General features: G+C 37.9%; 2 protein-coding genes across 2 annotated transcripts in view; one reads left to right on the top strand and one right to left on the bottom strand.

Annotated features, from left to right (window-relative positions):
- The window catches only part of LOC140166293 (dihydropyrimidinase-like), a 65,911-nt gene that overhangs the window by 22,331 nt on the left and 27,718 nt on the right, over positions 1 to 15,862 (top strand). The window lies entirely within an intron of this gene.
- Positions 111 to 2,485, bottom strand: LOC140166294 (protein rolling stone-like). Its single transcript, XM_072189706.1, has 2 exons — positions 2,196 to 2,485; positions 111 to 1,194 (listed from the first exon to the last, which is right to left on the bottom strand). Exons 1-2 carry the CDS (start codon positions 2,338 to 2,340, stop codon positions 626 to 628), a joined length of 714 nt encoding a protein of 237 aa, XP_072045807.1. The 5' UTR covers positions 2,341 to 2,485; the 3' UTR covers positions 111 to 625.

Genomic DNA, 15,862 nt, shown 5'->3' with positions numbered 1-15,862 from the left:
GAGTACCAACTCGGAATTGCCCGGTCCTGAACGCTATGGTAAATCTTGGTTTGTCACACATGGAGACCAAAATATTGTATGATAATTTGCATCTTTTAGCTTGATTGCCCTCCATGAGTGACACACAAATATGGTGTAGTGGGTCTGTTTGGCTCTAATCTCTTTGCAGGAAGATAAATAGTAAGTGAAATTCTTTTCATCCGGGTGGGCAGCTCCATTTTTGTTTCCCATGCAGTTGAAAAGATCTCAAGTGCTATTCACCTGTCTGTCTCTTTGGAAAGAGAATCCCAAAGGGCCGCTACAGACTCAGAGTATTCGACATAGAATATTTGATACAACATTTATTAAACGTTCATACATACGTGCTATATAAAAGCATGCGTGATTGGTCGATAAGCGGGCATAAACAATCGTTTAGTCATGAAAATATATGAATGAACCCCTAATTATCTAGTCCCATTCTATCTCCAGTAATGTTTAAGTTTTTACAAATGTTTGATGACGTAAAATCGATTACATGTTACGTAGAATATCTGTTAGAAATATATTATTGATTTTACATCTTCAAACATTTGTTAGAAGTTAAACCATGCACCCATGGTTTTCAAACTTTTACTTGGATTAGTCATTTCCTGTGTTTCTGTTTGCAATAATAATACCACTCCACACACACCCCTGCTAGTTTGAATAAAGTGTATACAAATAGGTGCAGTAAAGGAGCTGCCACAAAATCCAACATAAAGTAGAAAAATGCGGTGGTTTTTGGGAAACGACCCCAGTCCAATTTCTCTCTGTAGACGTACGTATCCCCATCCATTTCTTTGTCAGTATGATGCTCATTGGTCCCACCTGCTAAATAATATATACCAGAAAACGCGGTGTAGATAACTCCTACTAAGATGACATAAACAACGTGTTGTATGCGATGCGGAGATGCTATAAGGATGATATCGACAAAGACCATAAGCAAAGTGATGCCATGAGCGTGGATGTCACCGGAACTGGTAGTGTATTGGAATTTCTCCCCTGTGTCGACACCCCACCGCAAGAATGTTGTGAGGATGATCCCAGAGAAGAAAACATTCTGGAGAAACCAGGTGATTTTGAAGTACCAAGGGAGCGTGATGTTTTTGCGTGGGCCTTTGCCACTGCGCTGTTGTTCTTCATGTTCTTTAAGTACTGTCTGTGATGTATCTGTAAAATAAACAAAAAAGTCCCCAATTAATCTGTATGCAATTACCTATCATGTGAGACATGTTAATGGCTTGGCTTCGATTTAGTTTTCTTCTGACAATTTTCACTTTACGGCCGCCATCTTGGATTTTGAGCTGAATTTTCATAAATTTTCAAGTTTTACCGGATTTTTAAGCCGAAGGCGAATTTTTTCTTCAAATTTTGATGTCGCCAAGTAATCCTTATACAATTATCGTTCATATAGTACATGCAAATTGGTTGGCTTCAACTTAGTTATCTTTTTTTGAACAAGTGATCGAGCGGTCTATGTACATCAACCCCTGTGAAAGATTGGCCATTTTCTCCTCTAAATCACAATCATTGAAAGCCTTTTGTAGGATTATACAATAATAGGCCAATATAGTCCAATAATGGCCAGCCACAAAGTATTATGTGTTTGTCTAAATATTAGGTCATCCTAATATGTGATGCGATCAAACAAATGAAGTAGGCCCAGGTCAATATAGGGAAGCGATTCTTACATTTTCATTTTCAGCGTTTCAGCATTTTCAAGCCCCATGTCAGTACGACCTTTGTTTACAAACTTGCAACAATTTGAACATCAGTACATTAAAAAGAAAGAAACAGAAAATCAAGTTTAAAGAGTTAACTGAGTCATTTTTAGCACAACTGAAATACATGTAAATATACATAGTCAACTTAGCAATGATACCTTTGGTTTAAGATATAGCTATGGAATTTGGCATAACAAAACGCTGACTCCGAGAAGAATGTTTTCCCTTTCATTTGTGCAAAAAAGTCAATTTTGATTTTTCACCCCTGCACACAATATTTGGCCCATATCTCTAAACTAGGATTGCCGAGTTCCGACTGATTTTGCTTGATCGCATCACATATATTTCTGGGTGCATTTCAGATATTGAGTCAGATTTGATGATAACTCTGGGATGATAATTTGAATTTTGAATTATAAACTACGATAAATTTCTTTACATTCCTACCTTTGTATGAATTTTGCACGTGATAAACCAATGTGCCAATTGCACTGAAGAGGAAGTACGCACAAACCCCCAGGAACGACCAATAGGAATAGTAGACGAGTATCTTGGCTTTGATGCCGTCAAACTCTCGTTGGTAGTCGGGCATTAATCCCCATCTCCAGATGACTATACCCAACCAGATATTGAAATACAAAGCGACAATGATGCGGTATATGATCCAGGAGTAAGGTTGATATGGAATGTGTATCTGGAAAGAAAAAAATGGACAGCAACATCAAAAGAAAAGAAAATTGGGAGAGTTATGTCAGGAAACTTCTTTTGTTATATCTTCGTAGTTTCTATAATAATAGATCAAGGTCCTGCCCCATGGGTCCTGCATGATTTGATCAATTTACTTCAAACAAGGATTCAAACTAGTAACTACAGTGTGCACAATGTAAATCTGTGTTGCAAACTTTTATATTTCTGTGGAATAAAATGGTGTAGTTATTGGAGATACTGATATGCTTCTGTGGAAAAGTTGTTAAGCATTGAGCCATGATTGCGGGGGAAACTAGTACCTCTTATGCAGTGGCGTAACTAGGGTTGGTAGCGCCGGGCAAGAAACAAAATTGGCGCCCCTACCACCAAGAATATCTTAGACGCTGGCAGTGGCGTAGCTAGGGGTTGTGGCATCCAGGGCCAATGATACATAATGCCCCCTCCAACTCTTGAAACAATTGCGCGCAGAGCGTGCGAAATTTTGGACAAATAAGGCCTATCACTAATTAATTTTGGTTACTAGAAGTTGAATATCGGTTTTAAAATATTCTTTCAATTGATTTTGCCATGAAATGCGCGCAAAGCGTGCGAAAAATGTGACTTTCATCACTTGGAGGGGCGCAGAATGGATGCTGAATTGGTCAATTTGGCGCCCCCTAAGGGTAGCACCCGGGGCACGTTGCCCTCCCTGCCCCCCGCAAGTTACGCCACTGCTCTTATGTTAATCCTGGTCATATAGTGTGAAGGAGACATTTTAAAGGGGAGGCTAATTTTAACCGGTGATATAAATTATTTACTACTAAGGGTTTACCTGGTCTAAATGGTCACTCACTGTTTATTGCCATGCAGGGTCTGACACATCCAGCATTTAAGTTTTTTTGGCTTATAATTGGCTAAAGTTATTCGTTTTTTATTACTGCAGGACAACAAAGTCCCAACTTATGCTCACATTAATTTAGAAAAGCGTGCGCCAGTCATGCATTACACAACTAGCATAAGTGCTGTGACCAACGACGTGCCTACCATTCTATATCAATACACAATGTTACGAGGCTTCTTTTTTTTTGCCGAACAAACTTGAGACCAGCAATAAAACAGCATTCAGATAAGTATGAACTCAGATTAAGCATAGAACTAGCCCCGTTCGCAAACCCAGATGCCCCTCAAATAGCGAGCGAAAGGAGCAAAAAAGCGTAGCGAGCATCTTGGATCATCATCGGTATCGGTACAGAACTTAAACGTAATTGTTCATGAAATAAATTATCAAATAATCACAGTAGTTATATCATTTTTCCTCTAACATTATAAAGTAAAATGCTGTGTAATTTTACTTCAGAATGAGTCAGAGCTTGGAAATTTTACATTGTCAAATCTTACCTTTGGTGTGGCAAATCGCTTGGCATGAACTCCATTGAATCCAATCCATTCTGGACTTAATTCTCGCCTCAAAATTCTCTTGAGTTTCTCCCACCCACTGTCTGTACTTTGAGGTGATTGGGCCATGATAATTAGTTTAAAAAATCTTATTGATAAAAAAGATAGCAAAATGTTGCTTTTTAGGACTGTCCTTCTAACAGTTATTTTTAACCATCCTAGTAAAGTTTCCCGTATCTGTGTATTTTAGTGTACTGACACTTTTCATTTCAGTTTTGCCATTACATTTAGAAGTACTACTCCCTCCTGGTGTGAAGAGTGTTCTCTATTCACATTTGTGTGTTGTATGACCATATGGGGTGTAAGAAGTTTAAGTTCAATAGACCAGTTCCAATCATTCCTAACAGTTCTATGGTCAGTGAGTATACTGAATAAAACGCTTTGACCTTGAGGAACTGAAGCATGGATGGACAAAGCAACTTGCCATTTTATGATATAACTGTGCTACTTCCATGGGACTCAGAAAGACTAGTGTTGCCTGATGTCGCATCTTGCTTCTAAGTTGGATATAGGCTAGAAAGAAACACAATTCATGTACAGGTCTGGAAACAAGCAGGTCTGGACAAGGGGCCACACATTTGGAAAAGCAGCTCCTGGTCCTGTGATTATCTAGTGAACCAGAAGCCATTTTTGTCTCGCCTGAACTTTGTTCAGGAGTGGACTTAGGTGTCACTATTTCTGTCTGTCCGTGTGTGGGGGTGTGTGGATGTGTGTGTTCACCAAGTCATTCAAAGCGAGGACAAGAGTGAGTTTCACACATTCAAAATGAGGACATTTTGGCATAGCGAGGACAAAATCCCAGTCCTCACTTTGTGAACAGGTGCACAGGATGACACTCTTTCTGTAGGGCACACACCACTAAATAATCGTCCCATTGAAATACACGGGAAAATACAAGAAAGTAAGTTTGTTTTTCTACCCCATGTAACAACATTTTTAATATTTTGATCAAACCAGTGTCTTAAATAAAGATTAAACTTTTATTTAAATTTAATTTTTTGGGACAAGTTGAGACAAACTTAAAAGATACTGAACTCCTGAACAGCGCCATCCCGAATTTCAGCCGACACGCCGCCTCCTTACCAGTTCCGCCATGATATTGTTCCGAGGGCCTATTACCCGTGCACATTCGATTCAGAACATTTTCTGAACAGATATGTAATGTTGAGCTCCTATTCTATCTTTTTATCAAAACAACCAAGAGTCACTCAAATTTGGTTCCCTCGGGGCGCTTGATATATTTCGCATAGGTGCTATTTTTTACGGAACTATGAAGGGTTACACCAAATGCGGAAGGATTTAGTGTAGTGCACCCTTATAAGAAAAAATATTTTTGATATTCTTTATTTTTGGAATCAGTGGTCAACATCCTAAAAAAGTGTAATTGCTTTTTATCGCTAGTCACTCCAAAGGTTACAAAACAGGGCTCCAAACAAGCTTGGACTGTGTGAAAATATGATACTTTTCGCAATTTTCAGCATTCAAGGGCCAGAGAGCAACATTTTGACCATGTTAAACTGTATATATAATCCCATTAACATCAGGAAAGTGACTTTGTTTACAAAAATATATGTACAATCACAAATTTAACATGACCGGCGACATGTGATCATTTCACCCCCCACTCTTAGATCATGCATAATAAAGACGTGTCAATAGGCATATGCCTTAAGTTTGGGGGGTGTTATCAGGTAGATAGAACGGTAATTTGACACTCTAAAATGTAAAATTTCCAAGTTGCGTGTATTATTTTTGCAAGATCTAAAATTAAGAAACCCCATCATTAGAATTAATTGATAAATTTCTCTCTTGGGAATTGAACATTTGGTCATGAGATAAAAATGCCGTTATTTTGTCATCATTAGGCCATAATATAGTATGCTTTGACTTTAAATGTCTATTGAGACCCAATTAAAGGTTCAGTGATTATTTTCAAAACGGTTATAATTGAGTTTTGATCTTATAATTACATTTTGCATCAAAATAATTCCAAAGATGTTTCATTTTTTCAGCACCGAGATAACCAAAAGTGACCACTTCTATGATATTGGGGCCAAAATAGCTCAATTTCAAGCACGGTCTTAAATTGTCAATTCGACGGGAACTTGCGTTTGAAGCTAATTTCTCGTGCGTTTAAGAATGAAATCGCGTAGTTGTAGACGGAAATAGAAAAACAGACTTTTTTTATTTGCAAAGACATCAGTTTCAGTCAAAAATCTCACCTTTTGGCACTTAAAATCAGGTATTAATCATGTACATAGCATTTAAAATGAGTCTTGAAGGGCACACACCACTAAATAATCGTCCCATTGAAATACACGGGAAAATACAAGAAAGTAAGTTTGTTTTTCTACCCCATGTAACAACATTTTTAATATTTTGATCAAACCAGTGTCTTAAATAAAGATTAAACTTTTATTTAAATTTAATTTTTTGGGACAAGTTGAGACAAACTTAAAAGATACGAACTCCTGAACAGCGCCATCCCGAATTTCAGCCGACACGCTCGCCTCCTTACCAGTTCCGGCCATGATATTGTTCCGAGGGCCTATTACCCGTGCACATTCGATTCAGAACATTTTCTGAACAGATATGTAATGTTGAGCTCCTATTCTATCTTTTTTATCAAAACAACCAAGAGTCACTCAAATTTGGTTCCCTCGGGGCCGATATATTTCGCATAGGTGCTATTTTTTACGGAACTATGAAGGGTTACACCAAATGCGGAAGGATTTAGTGTAGTGCACCCTGTAGGGGGTATAGGGGGGTATGGGTGAATTCCTCTCTTTGTATGTGCTATTCGGAGATGTCCTCGCTGTGAAAAATGTCCTCACTTTGAATGTGTGAAACTCACTTTTGTCCTCGCTTTGAATGCTGGGACAGACACACTTTTATACCTATACACACGCTTTTACACACACGTCCTCTCTTTGAATGCCCGCGTACGTAAAGGGGTGTGTGTGGATGTATGTGTGTCCGTCCGGAGCTGTATCTGGGGAACCGTAAGACCTACGGCGACGCTACTTGGTGGGAGGAAGGGTATCCAAGTTTGCTCCGTAACCGTATGTTTTCGGTGAAAAATATGCAAATTAACATAGCTAATTTGCATAATTTATCTTGAAAATCAGCGCAAATTGATAGCGGAGTTTGTGGACAGACTATCTCAAGATCTGTCGGTATGGTAACGAAACCTGGTGACAGGAATGATACACACCTGCTGATCACCTGATTAGTTTTTCGGCGAAAAGTATGCGCATTTAGTTGTTAATTTGCATAATTTATGCGAACGATTCTACAAATATGGTTGGAAATCTGAAGAAATCCGCCTTGTGGAGCTGTATCTGGGGATTCGTAAGATCCTAAGCCCTATGATGATGAAGCGTGGTAGGGGTAATATGACCAGAGGATCTCAACCCGATTCGATTTTCAGCGCAAAATATGCTAATTAAGTACCTAATTTGCATAATTTATGTGTATCAAGCAAAAACCCTTGTGAACAGCTTATCTGGAGATCCGTATGGGGTACAGTGGCGTAACTTGGTGAGGAGTAAGCGGGGCCAGAGGTTCTCGACCTGATTAGATTTTGAGCGTAAAATATGGTAATTAAGTACCTAATTTGCATAATATATGCGTAATAAGTAAAATATCTTGTGAACAGATTATCTGGAGATCCGTATGGGGTACAGTGATGTAACTTGGTGGGGAGTTGCGTGGCCAGAGGTACTCGACCTGATTAGATTTTCAGCGCAACATACTTTATCCAATTTCGTGAGGTCAAAGGTCACATACAAGGTCAAAGGTCAACTGAGGTCACCAAATCTTTTAATAATTAATTTTCAACTGTGCATCACATATCCAAATAACAGCTTGATCGGTCATGTAATTAAGGAAATATGACGACTTTAAGGGATCTAAAATGAGCGTTTATTGCGTTTCGATAGTATTTTTTGTGGCACATGAGAGCACCTCAGACCTATCGAATTGTATTCTGAATCTGAAGCATGTCTTTCTGATATCAAATAATTTTCATTTTTTGAAAATCACAATATAATACAAATTTTATGACAAATTATAAAAATTTGATATTTTTTCAATTTTGATATATAACAGTCCTCGGTAAATTATATAAATCTAATGATATATTCTTAAAGTGTATGTAGCAGGGAGGGAAAAGCCGACGGTCAATTGAAAATTTTGACCTTTCATATTGAAGATATGGATTTTTTCCCAAAAAGACCTAATTTATTTTGGTGTTTTGGAAAAAAAAATCCATATCTTCAATACGAAAGGTCAAAATTTTCAATTGATCGTCGGCTTTTCAACCCAACTACATACACTTTAAGTATAAATCATCAGATTTATAAAGTTTACTTCAAGTACTGTTAAATATCAAAAATATCAATTTTTAATGATTTGCCATAAAATGTGTATTAAATTGCAATTTCAAAAATTCAAAATTATTTGATATCAGAATGACATTCTTCGTATTCAGAATACAATTCGATATGTCTGATGTGCTCTAATGTCCCACAATAAATAGTGTCCAAACGTTCATACCCCACCCCTTAAGATAGTCGCTTTCCATGTAAAGTATAGCAAAAAAGCACTTTCAACTCGTAAAGGAAGCATCTTTCTGTTTTGATTTATTTGATGAAATAGTTCTTTGGTATTGCCAAATTTAATTTTTCAGCGCAACATACTTTATCCAATTTCGTGAGGTCAAAGGTGACATACAAGGTCAAAGGTCAACTGAGGTCACCAAATCTTTTAATAATTAATTTTCAACTGTGCATCACATATCCAAATAACAGCTTGATCGGTCATGTAATTAAGGAAATATGACGACTTTAAGGTTACGCTAAATTTCTATGGTTCTCGTCCTAATTTGGGCTGTATGCGTAGCCACCTAAACCAATTTTTTCTCCAGAAAATAAACATCGTGAGACCTAAAAATCATAGGTCATCTCGGAGCTAACATTCTAAGCATTATTATTAATTATGATTTATTAATCTAGCTCATACACAAATGTACTTTGTCAGTGTTTCAATTTTATTCACGTCACGTGAGCATGAAGATTTTTGTGACAGGCCATAATTTAGTGATGCATGCCCCGATTTTGCTTTTAATTTGGCTACAGATAATAAACAGTTCAATAAAATAATGGCACTATTCAGCCTGTATAAAGCTTTTGTTGATTTTATTTTATAAGCTTAAGCATTGACAAAATTTGCATGGAATCTGGTACCACTTGTGGTCATTTTTTTTTATAATAATATTGTTTTTGTGTATGATATTATCGCCAGAATTCTTAGCTACATTATTTCTATGATACCTTACCATAACATATGTGGTATGCTAGTGTTACTAGGATTCACCAAAAATGAAATATCTGGGCGTTTAGGCACACTCCGCTGTCATTTTGTGATGGTTTTCAATTAGCGAGTTACGGCCACTCCATAAAATACATGCCGAAAAAATCGCTCTTTCATCAACATCTTTCATTCTGTTGATGTCAAAATGGACATGACGATTAATGAATAGCGTTACATGCTAATCAATAACTTACTTCTTACCAATTTGGTCCAAAGATGTCAAAATTTCAAATTATTTATCCTCCGGACACTTGATTTGAATTCAGCATTTCAGCGTGTTGATTTCTGAAGAGGTCACAAGGTCACTCACGTTGTGTGCCCTGTGACAACTCGTATCTAGTACCAACTCGGCCTTATTTCAATTTGACCCGCTTCTCGGTATATGTCAAACAACTGTGTCCAATTTTCTTTGCCATTTTCTTCCTCTCCCGCACTCTCCTTCAGTCCCTCTTGCTTTCCCTCTCTATTTCTCTCTCTCTCTCTTTCTCTCAGAAAATATATAATTAATCCATAGGGCCTACAATATGAAATCTAATAGGGCTAAATAGTATACGTAAATAAAAAATAAATAGGCCTAAAACCAATCTTTAAAAAAATATTAAGGGCTGGCATTTTCTTGAAGTCCCAAATATACGGGGGGGTTCAGTAAATTTTGGAAAGAAAAATAGGGGGGTCATAAAATGTTTAATGACCAAATGTAGAGAATCTGAGTCACAAGATGATTACAGATAGTGTGTTTATTTTATTTAAAAGGACCGATTTCAATACAATTTTAGCCTGTTAAGGGGTAAGGTGTATCGGTGATGGCCGGGAAGGGGGGGGGGGCAATTTTATTGGCGCTGACTTTTTGTAAATTTGGGACCCCCCTTCCAAAGAAAACTTCACAGCCCCCTAAATACATGAAAGTAATGCATGAGAAAAAAACACATGAAAACTAGGCCTAATAGGCCTATACCTAATGGGTTGTGAAATAGGCCTAATATGGAGAAAAATTTTAAAGGGACCATTGAAAGAAAATATGATTTGGTATCAAAATAAAGCCCATAAAATATAGAATCAATATCTAAAACAATTGAAGAACTAACTATTTTAGAAATAAAAATACAATGAAAACAACGTACTCGATTTACCCCCTTCCGACGCTACATCGCGCATCATTTATCAAAAGTAGAAAATTGGCGCTTTCCTGATGACGTCATTGTGGTTCCGCGTTTTGTGTTGCGTTTTTTTTTGCCGGGATAATTTGACAACAGCGATCGCGATCTAAATATCAGATGCAATAATCATGGTAATACAACCACTTATAATTAAGGTCAAGTAAAAACAACATTCCAGTTGATTGTCCACATGTTATCAAAAAGAGGAAGTGGATGACCTTTTTATTTATCATTTATTAGTTATTTTTTACAATGCAAATGGATCATTTAGGCCTATGTATTATTCCCGGACATTATTACTAGTTGTGTAATTTGTAGAGGAGGATGATAGGATCGAGGCTCTTGTTATTTGATGGTTCTCTGAGAGGATGATTAAAACAAAGCCTCTAAATTGAAATGCTTATTGGACAGAAGCAAATCTAAACTATTGACAATATTATTAACTTTTGAAACATTAAAAAAAAGAAGTTTCCCTTATAATAAAGAAAATAGCATTAACAATTTCAGACTCCCTCAATTACAATGCCATGCGAAAGGATGCGGGCGGGGACGATCAATTGTGGTTTTTTTATCATCATCAAGCATATGCAGCTTCCTATTTTACTTATTCATAAATTCAACCCCCCGGTCAACATGATCATGATTCCGATGACTTTATGTAGGCCCTACATGGCATATATAAAACCATAAAACTAATTATGAGTATGCCTATATGCCTATGATATAGTGACGATGTTGAGGGGGATTTGTTGCAACACATAAATTGCAGATGATGTGCCGGCGCGAACACCTCCCATGGGTATTATTATTATAGGCCTATGTATTTTTTGCGTAGGACCTACCTTAAAAAAATATTCAAGAGATGATTATTTTTTCCAAAACCTGACAATTGGTATAAAAAAGCTTTTTCTTCCATAAGTTAACTTTCAAAAGTGCTTATTTTCATACCCCAAACAATGCAAAGTAGGCCTAGCCCCTTTTATTTTGCAAATTTATTCCCCTATAGGCCTACCATGTGTTATACGGGGGACTTGCCAATATTATTTGAGCCGTTGGCACTGGGGCAGTAGCGGAACGGCAGAAGAAGAAGTTGGTTCAGAAGAACATGACATGCAAGCTGTTCTTGAAATAAATTACGAGGAGCGCCTATAAACATACATAGGCCTTCAAAAAGCCTATATGCTACAAACATCAAATGGGAAATATTATAGGCCTATACTTATTTTAATCCATGGATGGTTAGGACGGGGGTAGGCCTAGGCTATGCGAAATTGATGTCAGTCATTTCTAAAAGCGAAATATCCAGCCAGACGCAGCTGTATTTTACAAGATTTACCCAATCAACATAAACTTTGTAACTGTAGGCCTACCTTTGATAAAACGCTTTCGGACACTTTGCACTTTCAAGTATCAGTGGGAGTGATTGGATTAGGCCTAAAAGCATTTCCATAACGTAAACTAAAGGCTGACCGTAAATATTGTTCATATGATTGTTTGGAGTGGCCTTTATATGTTCCTCTCGTGGTTCTTTATCTTCAAATTTGTTTCTCATTTTTCATAGGCTTTTAAAATTTATAAAAATAAATAAAAATAAATTTCGGCTTTTATATAATAACGCCTTTTCCCAGATCTCGGAGGGTTCAAAGCGCTGTAATTTCGCTGCCATGGTACTTATCACAATCAGATCGCATCATCTATAGGCTGGATGCTGCCGAACCTGTCGCAAATCTAGCCGCACTTGGATTGTAACATCCACCAATTATTTATTTAGCTCCCCAAATTTCATTGGGTGAAGGAAGTTTTTGATAACCAAACAACTAATCACCGATTTTTGAGAAGCAGGAGGAAACTGGAGATCCCGAGGAAAACCTGCGGGATCGAGATAAACCAAGTTCACATGAGTCTTTGGGCCGCGCGCCAGGGGCTTGAAGTTGAACCCGGGACCTCAGTAGTGGTGCAAGGCGAGGAAACAACCGCCCCAACTCGCTCTCCCGACCCGGGGGAGGCACTCCCTATCTGAAATGGCAGGGATGTGCCTCGGCCATGTTAAAAGTAGGGGGCATTCAGGTCAAATGTACAATTACAAAAATATGGGGTCATTCCATTTTCTCTAATAATCTTATCCTGGTCCCCAGGGTCCCTCGCTACACCTACAGTATAATGTTAAACAAGCTTCCCCCTGAAAGAATTCAAAAATTCTGGGAAGATATCTTTGAAGATTTTTGTGATAAGGGGAATGTAGGGTGGGAAGAAATTCATATCCGAATTTCAAATGTACCATTGAGACTCAATTAAGATCATTTTATTTTAAACTATTCCATAAGGCAATTGCTTTCAACAGCTTTCTCCACAAAATTGGAAGAAAAGATTCTCCTCTTTGTTTCTTTTGTGACAAATTTCCCCGAAACTGTGGTTCATGTTTTTTGTGAATGTGATAAAGTTAAATGTATCTGGAATGAGTTATTTAACATGTTAAATAACAAACTTCACCTGAATATTCAGTTTAATAGTTTTGACCTTATGTTTGGTATTGCCAATGATAATTTACTTTCCTTTTTAATATTATGCAGTAAATACTACATTTACAGATGTAGATTTCAGGAAGTGAACCCAAACTTTACTGCTTTGAAAAACTTCATTTTGATGAAAAGAAAAATGGAATATGATATTGCTTTAAAAGGGTAAATTAAGTAATCACTTTAAAAAGTGGTGCTTTGACATTTGATGTACAAGGTGCATCAGCACTGTAATTATACCCGCATGCGAAGCATGGACGGGTATATAGCCATCCTTGGGTTTCATCTCCTTCTCCTCCTTCATCAAACACATCATTCTGTCAAGGCTAGCGCTAAAACTACAAAGGCCCTGGGGCCCATATGTGGTACACTTATGGACCCTACCCGTAGAAGTGCCTTTTGCCCATCTTGGCCCCAGAGGTCAAGGTCACGGGCCCCAGGGGCCCAAATGTGAAAAATACAAAGCACGCCATTTCTCATCATATGAAGCAGCCTCAGGGCCCTGAGTTGGTACACTGATAGCCCTAGGGGTACTCTATATATACAAATATACAAGAGCCCCATATGTTATATATTATGGGCCCCAGGGGCCCATATGTTAAAATATGGTGCAACAGATTGACAAGCCTAGTTCTATAAGTATAAGATGACTAGGGCTCATATGTGGCATATGTATGGGCCCTAAGTTGTAGATGTGCCTTTTGCCCATTTTGGCCCCATATGAACAAGGCTAGGGGCCCCAGGGGCCTAAATGTTAAAACAAAGGGCCGGCCGTTTCTCAGCAAATAAAGTAGCTACAGGGTTCAGATTTGGTACACAGATAGGTCTTTAGTATTATATTGTCATATGTATATATAACCCCCATATGTCACATAATATGGGCCCCAGGGCCCTAAAAGCTAAAACATAGTGCCGGCCGTTACTCAGTAAATAAAGCAGCTACAGTGCCCAGCTTGAGTTTTCTGATAGTACTTGAGAATTATACTTCAACATATGTACATGAGCCCCATAAGTCAAATATTATGGGCCCCAGGGCCCCAAATGTTAAAACAAAGGGCCGACCGTTTCTCATCTAATAAAGCAGCTTCAGGGCTCAGAGTTTGTACACAGATTGCACCTGAGAATTATATAGTTATATGTGCATATGAGCCCCATATGTCACATAATATGGGCCCAGGGCCCCAAACGCTAAAACATAGGGCCGGCCGTTACTCAGTAAATAAAGCAGCTACACTGTCCAGCTTGAGTCTACTGATAGCACTTGAGAATTATACTTCAACATAATTATGTACATGGGCCTCATAAGTCAAATATTATGGGCCCCAGGGCCCCAAATGTTAAAACAAAGGGCGGGCCGTTTCTCATCAAAGAAATCAGCTTCCGGGCTCAGAATTTGTACACAGATAGCACCTGAGAATTATATTTTACTAACACCCACACACCCATCCACCCCACACACGTAGGACTAAACAGACAGATCGTATTATATCATAATTGGAAATACCAGCGTGAAGCGTTAAGGCTGTTGCAGTTAAATTACATACCCATTGGCTGTTCCATTTAATTTACATACTCCCTCTGGAATAGTTTCCCCTAATCATATTGCATAGCCTCACTGTGAGTAAGAGAGACTGACAACAGCAACTTATGGAGAGTAAGAGAGACGACTCCCCTGGGAGGGGACTTTATACAATTTCTTTATTTTAAGTGCTACGACAGTGCAACCTACATTCAATTAAAGCTTGTGACTTGGACTTTCACTTTTTACACATTTTCTGCCCAATTGGACGACTTTTTACAATTTCTTTATTTTAAGTCCTCAGAAATAAGGACTATAAGTTTGGCTACTCCGATAACATGCGGGTATAGCCGTATTTGTGTACAAATATATAGCCTTCTAGTATTGTTTTGCCATTATGTCACATGTACATGTATGTTGACTCTGTATGATATACAAAATGTATCTCATTATTCATTATTTGTGCATTATGTAGTACACTATGCCATGTATGTATACACACATTTGCAGCTGTAATTGTGATTCTCTGTGATTATATTATTCTTATGTTTGCTTTTTCCAATAAAAAATATAATGACAAAAAAAAATATATATGGGGTCATTCAGTACACAACCTGAATAAAAATGGGGTCATTCAGTATGAAACTTTGAAAAAAGGATGGTCATTGGGGTAACAAAAAGTAAAATGGGAGTCATTGAGTACAGGATTGCCTAACTTGAGTATATCATTAAGTACACATAAATAAGTGCCAAACTGCGTAAAAACAACTTAGCCACCTTGGAAATGTGAAAAATCTCATTATTTCTGGAGGAGAACACATATGCCACCTAAATTTGGGAATTAAAAGGGGAGTCATTGGGTATAGCAGGAAATAGAAAAAGGGGTCATTGAGTATATGAATTTTTTTCAGGGTGGTCATTGGGTAATAGGTAGGACCATAACACAAAAAGGGGGTCATTGGGTACAAGCCGGTTTGAAAAAGGGGGTCTATCCCGAGGCACATGATGCATATCTGTCATGGAAGTGCCCCCCCCCCCCGGGTCTCCCGAGCCTGACTTTTGTTTTGAACCCGGTCCCATAAGTGTGCCTCTACACGGAGCGACCGTTTAGAAACAAGCATTAACACACTTTAATCACTGCAATTCAGCTTCCAAACTTGAGTCAGGATCGGCTTTGCGTTTTAGGCCTGGCGGTTAAGGCCGTATAAAATTAATGTTTTGGTTCTCGTCCCCTCCCTCCTCAACTTCTGGGATTTGTCAGATTTTTTTTGATTTTTTAGATTTTTCAATTTTTTTAGACTTTGGAATGATTTATGAAATCTTCATACATATAAAACAAGGACCACTTCCAAGTCTTTTTGTGGTACTCTAGGGGGGGTTTATCCCTCAGAATCTCACATTTGAAAA

The sequence above is a fragment of the Amphiura filiformis genome, chromosome 12, assembly GCF_039555335.1.
Source record: "Amphiura filiformis chromosome 12, Afil_fr2py, whole genome shotgun sequence".
NCBI classification, from domain to species: domain Eukaryota; kingdom Metazoa; phylum Echinodermata; class Ophiuroidea; order Amphilepidida; family Amphiuridae; genus Amphiura; species Amphiura filiformis.
The sequence above is the reverse complement of the archived record's forward strand: the minus strand, read 5'-3'. Positions and strand labels throughout refer to the sequence as shown.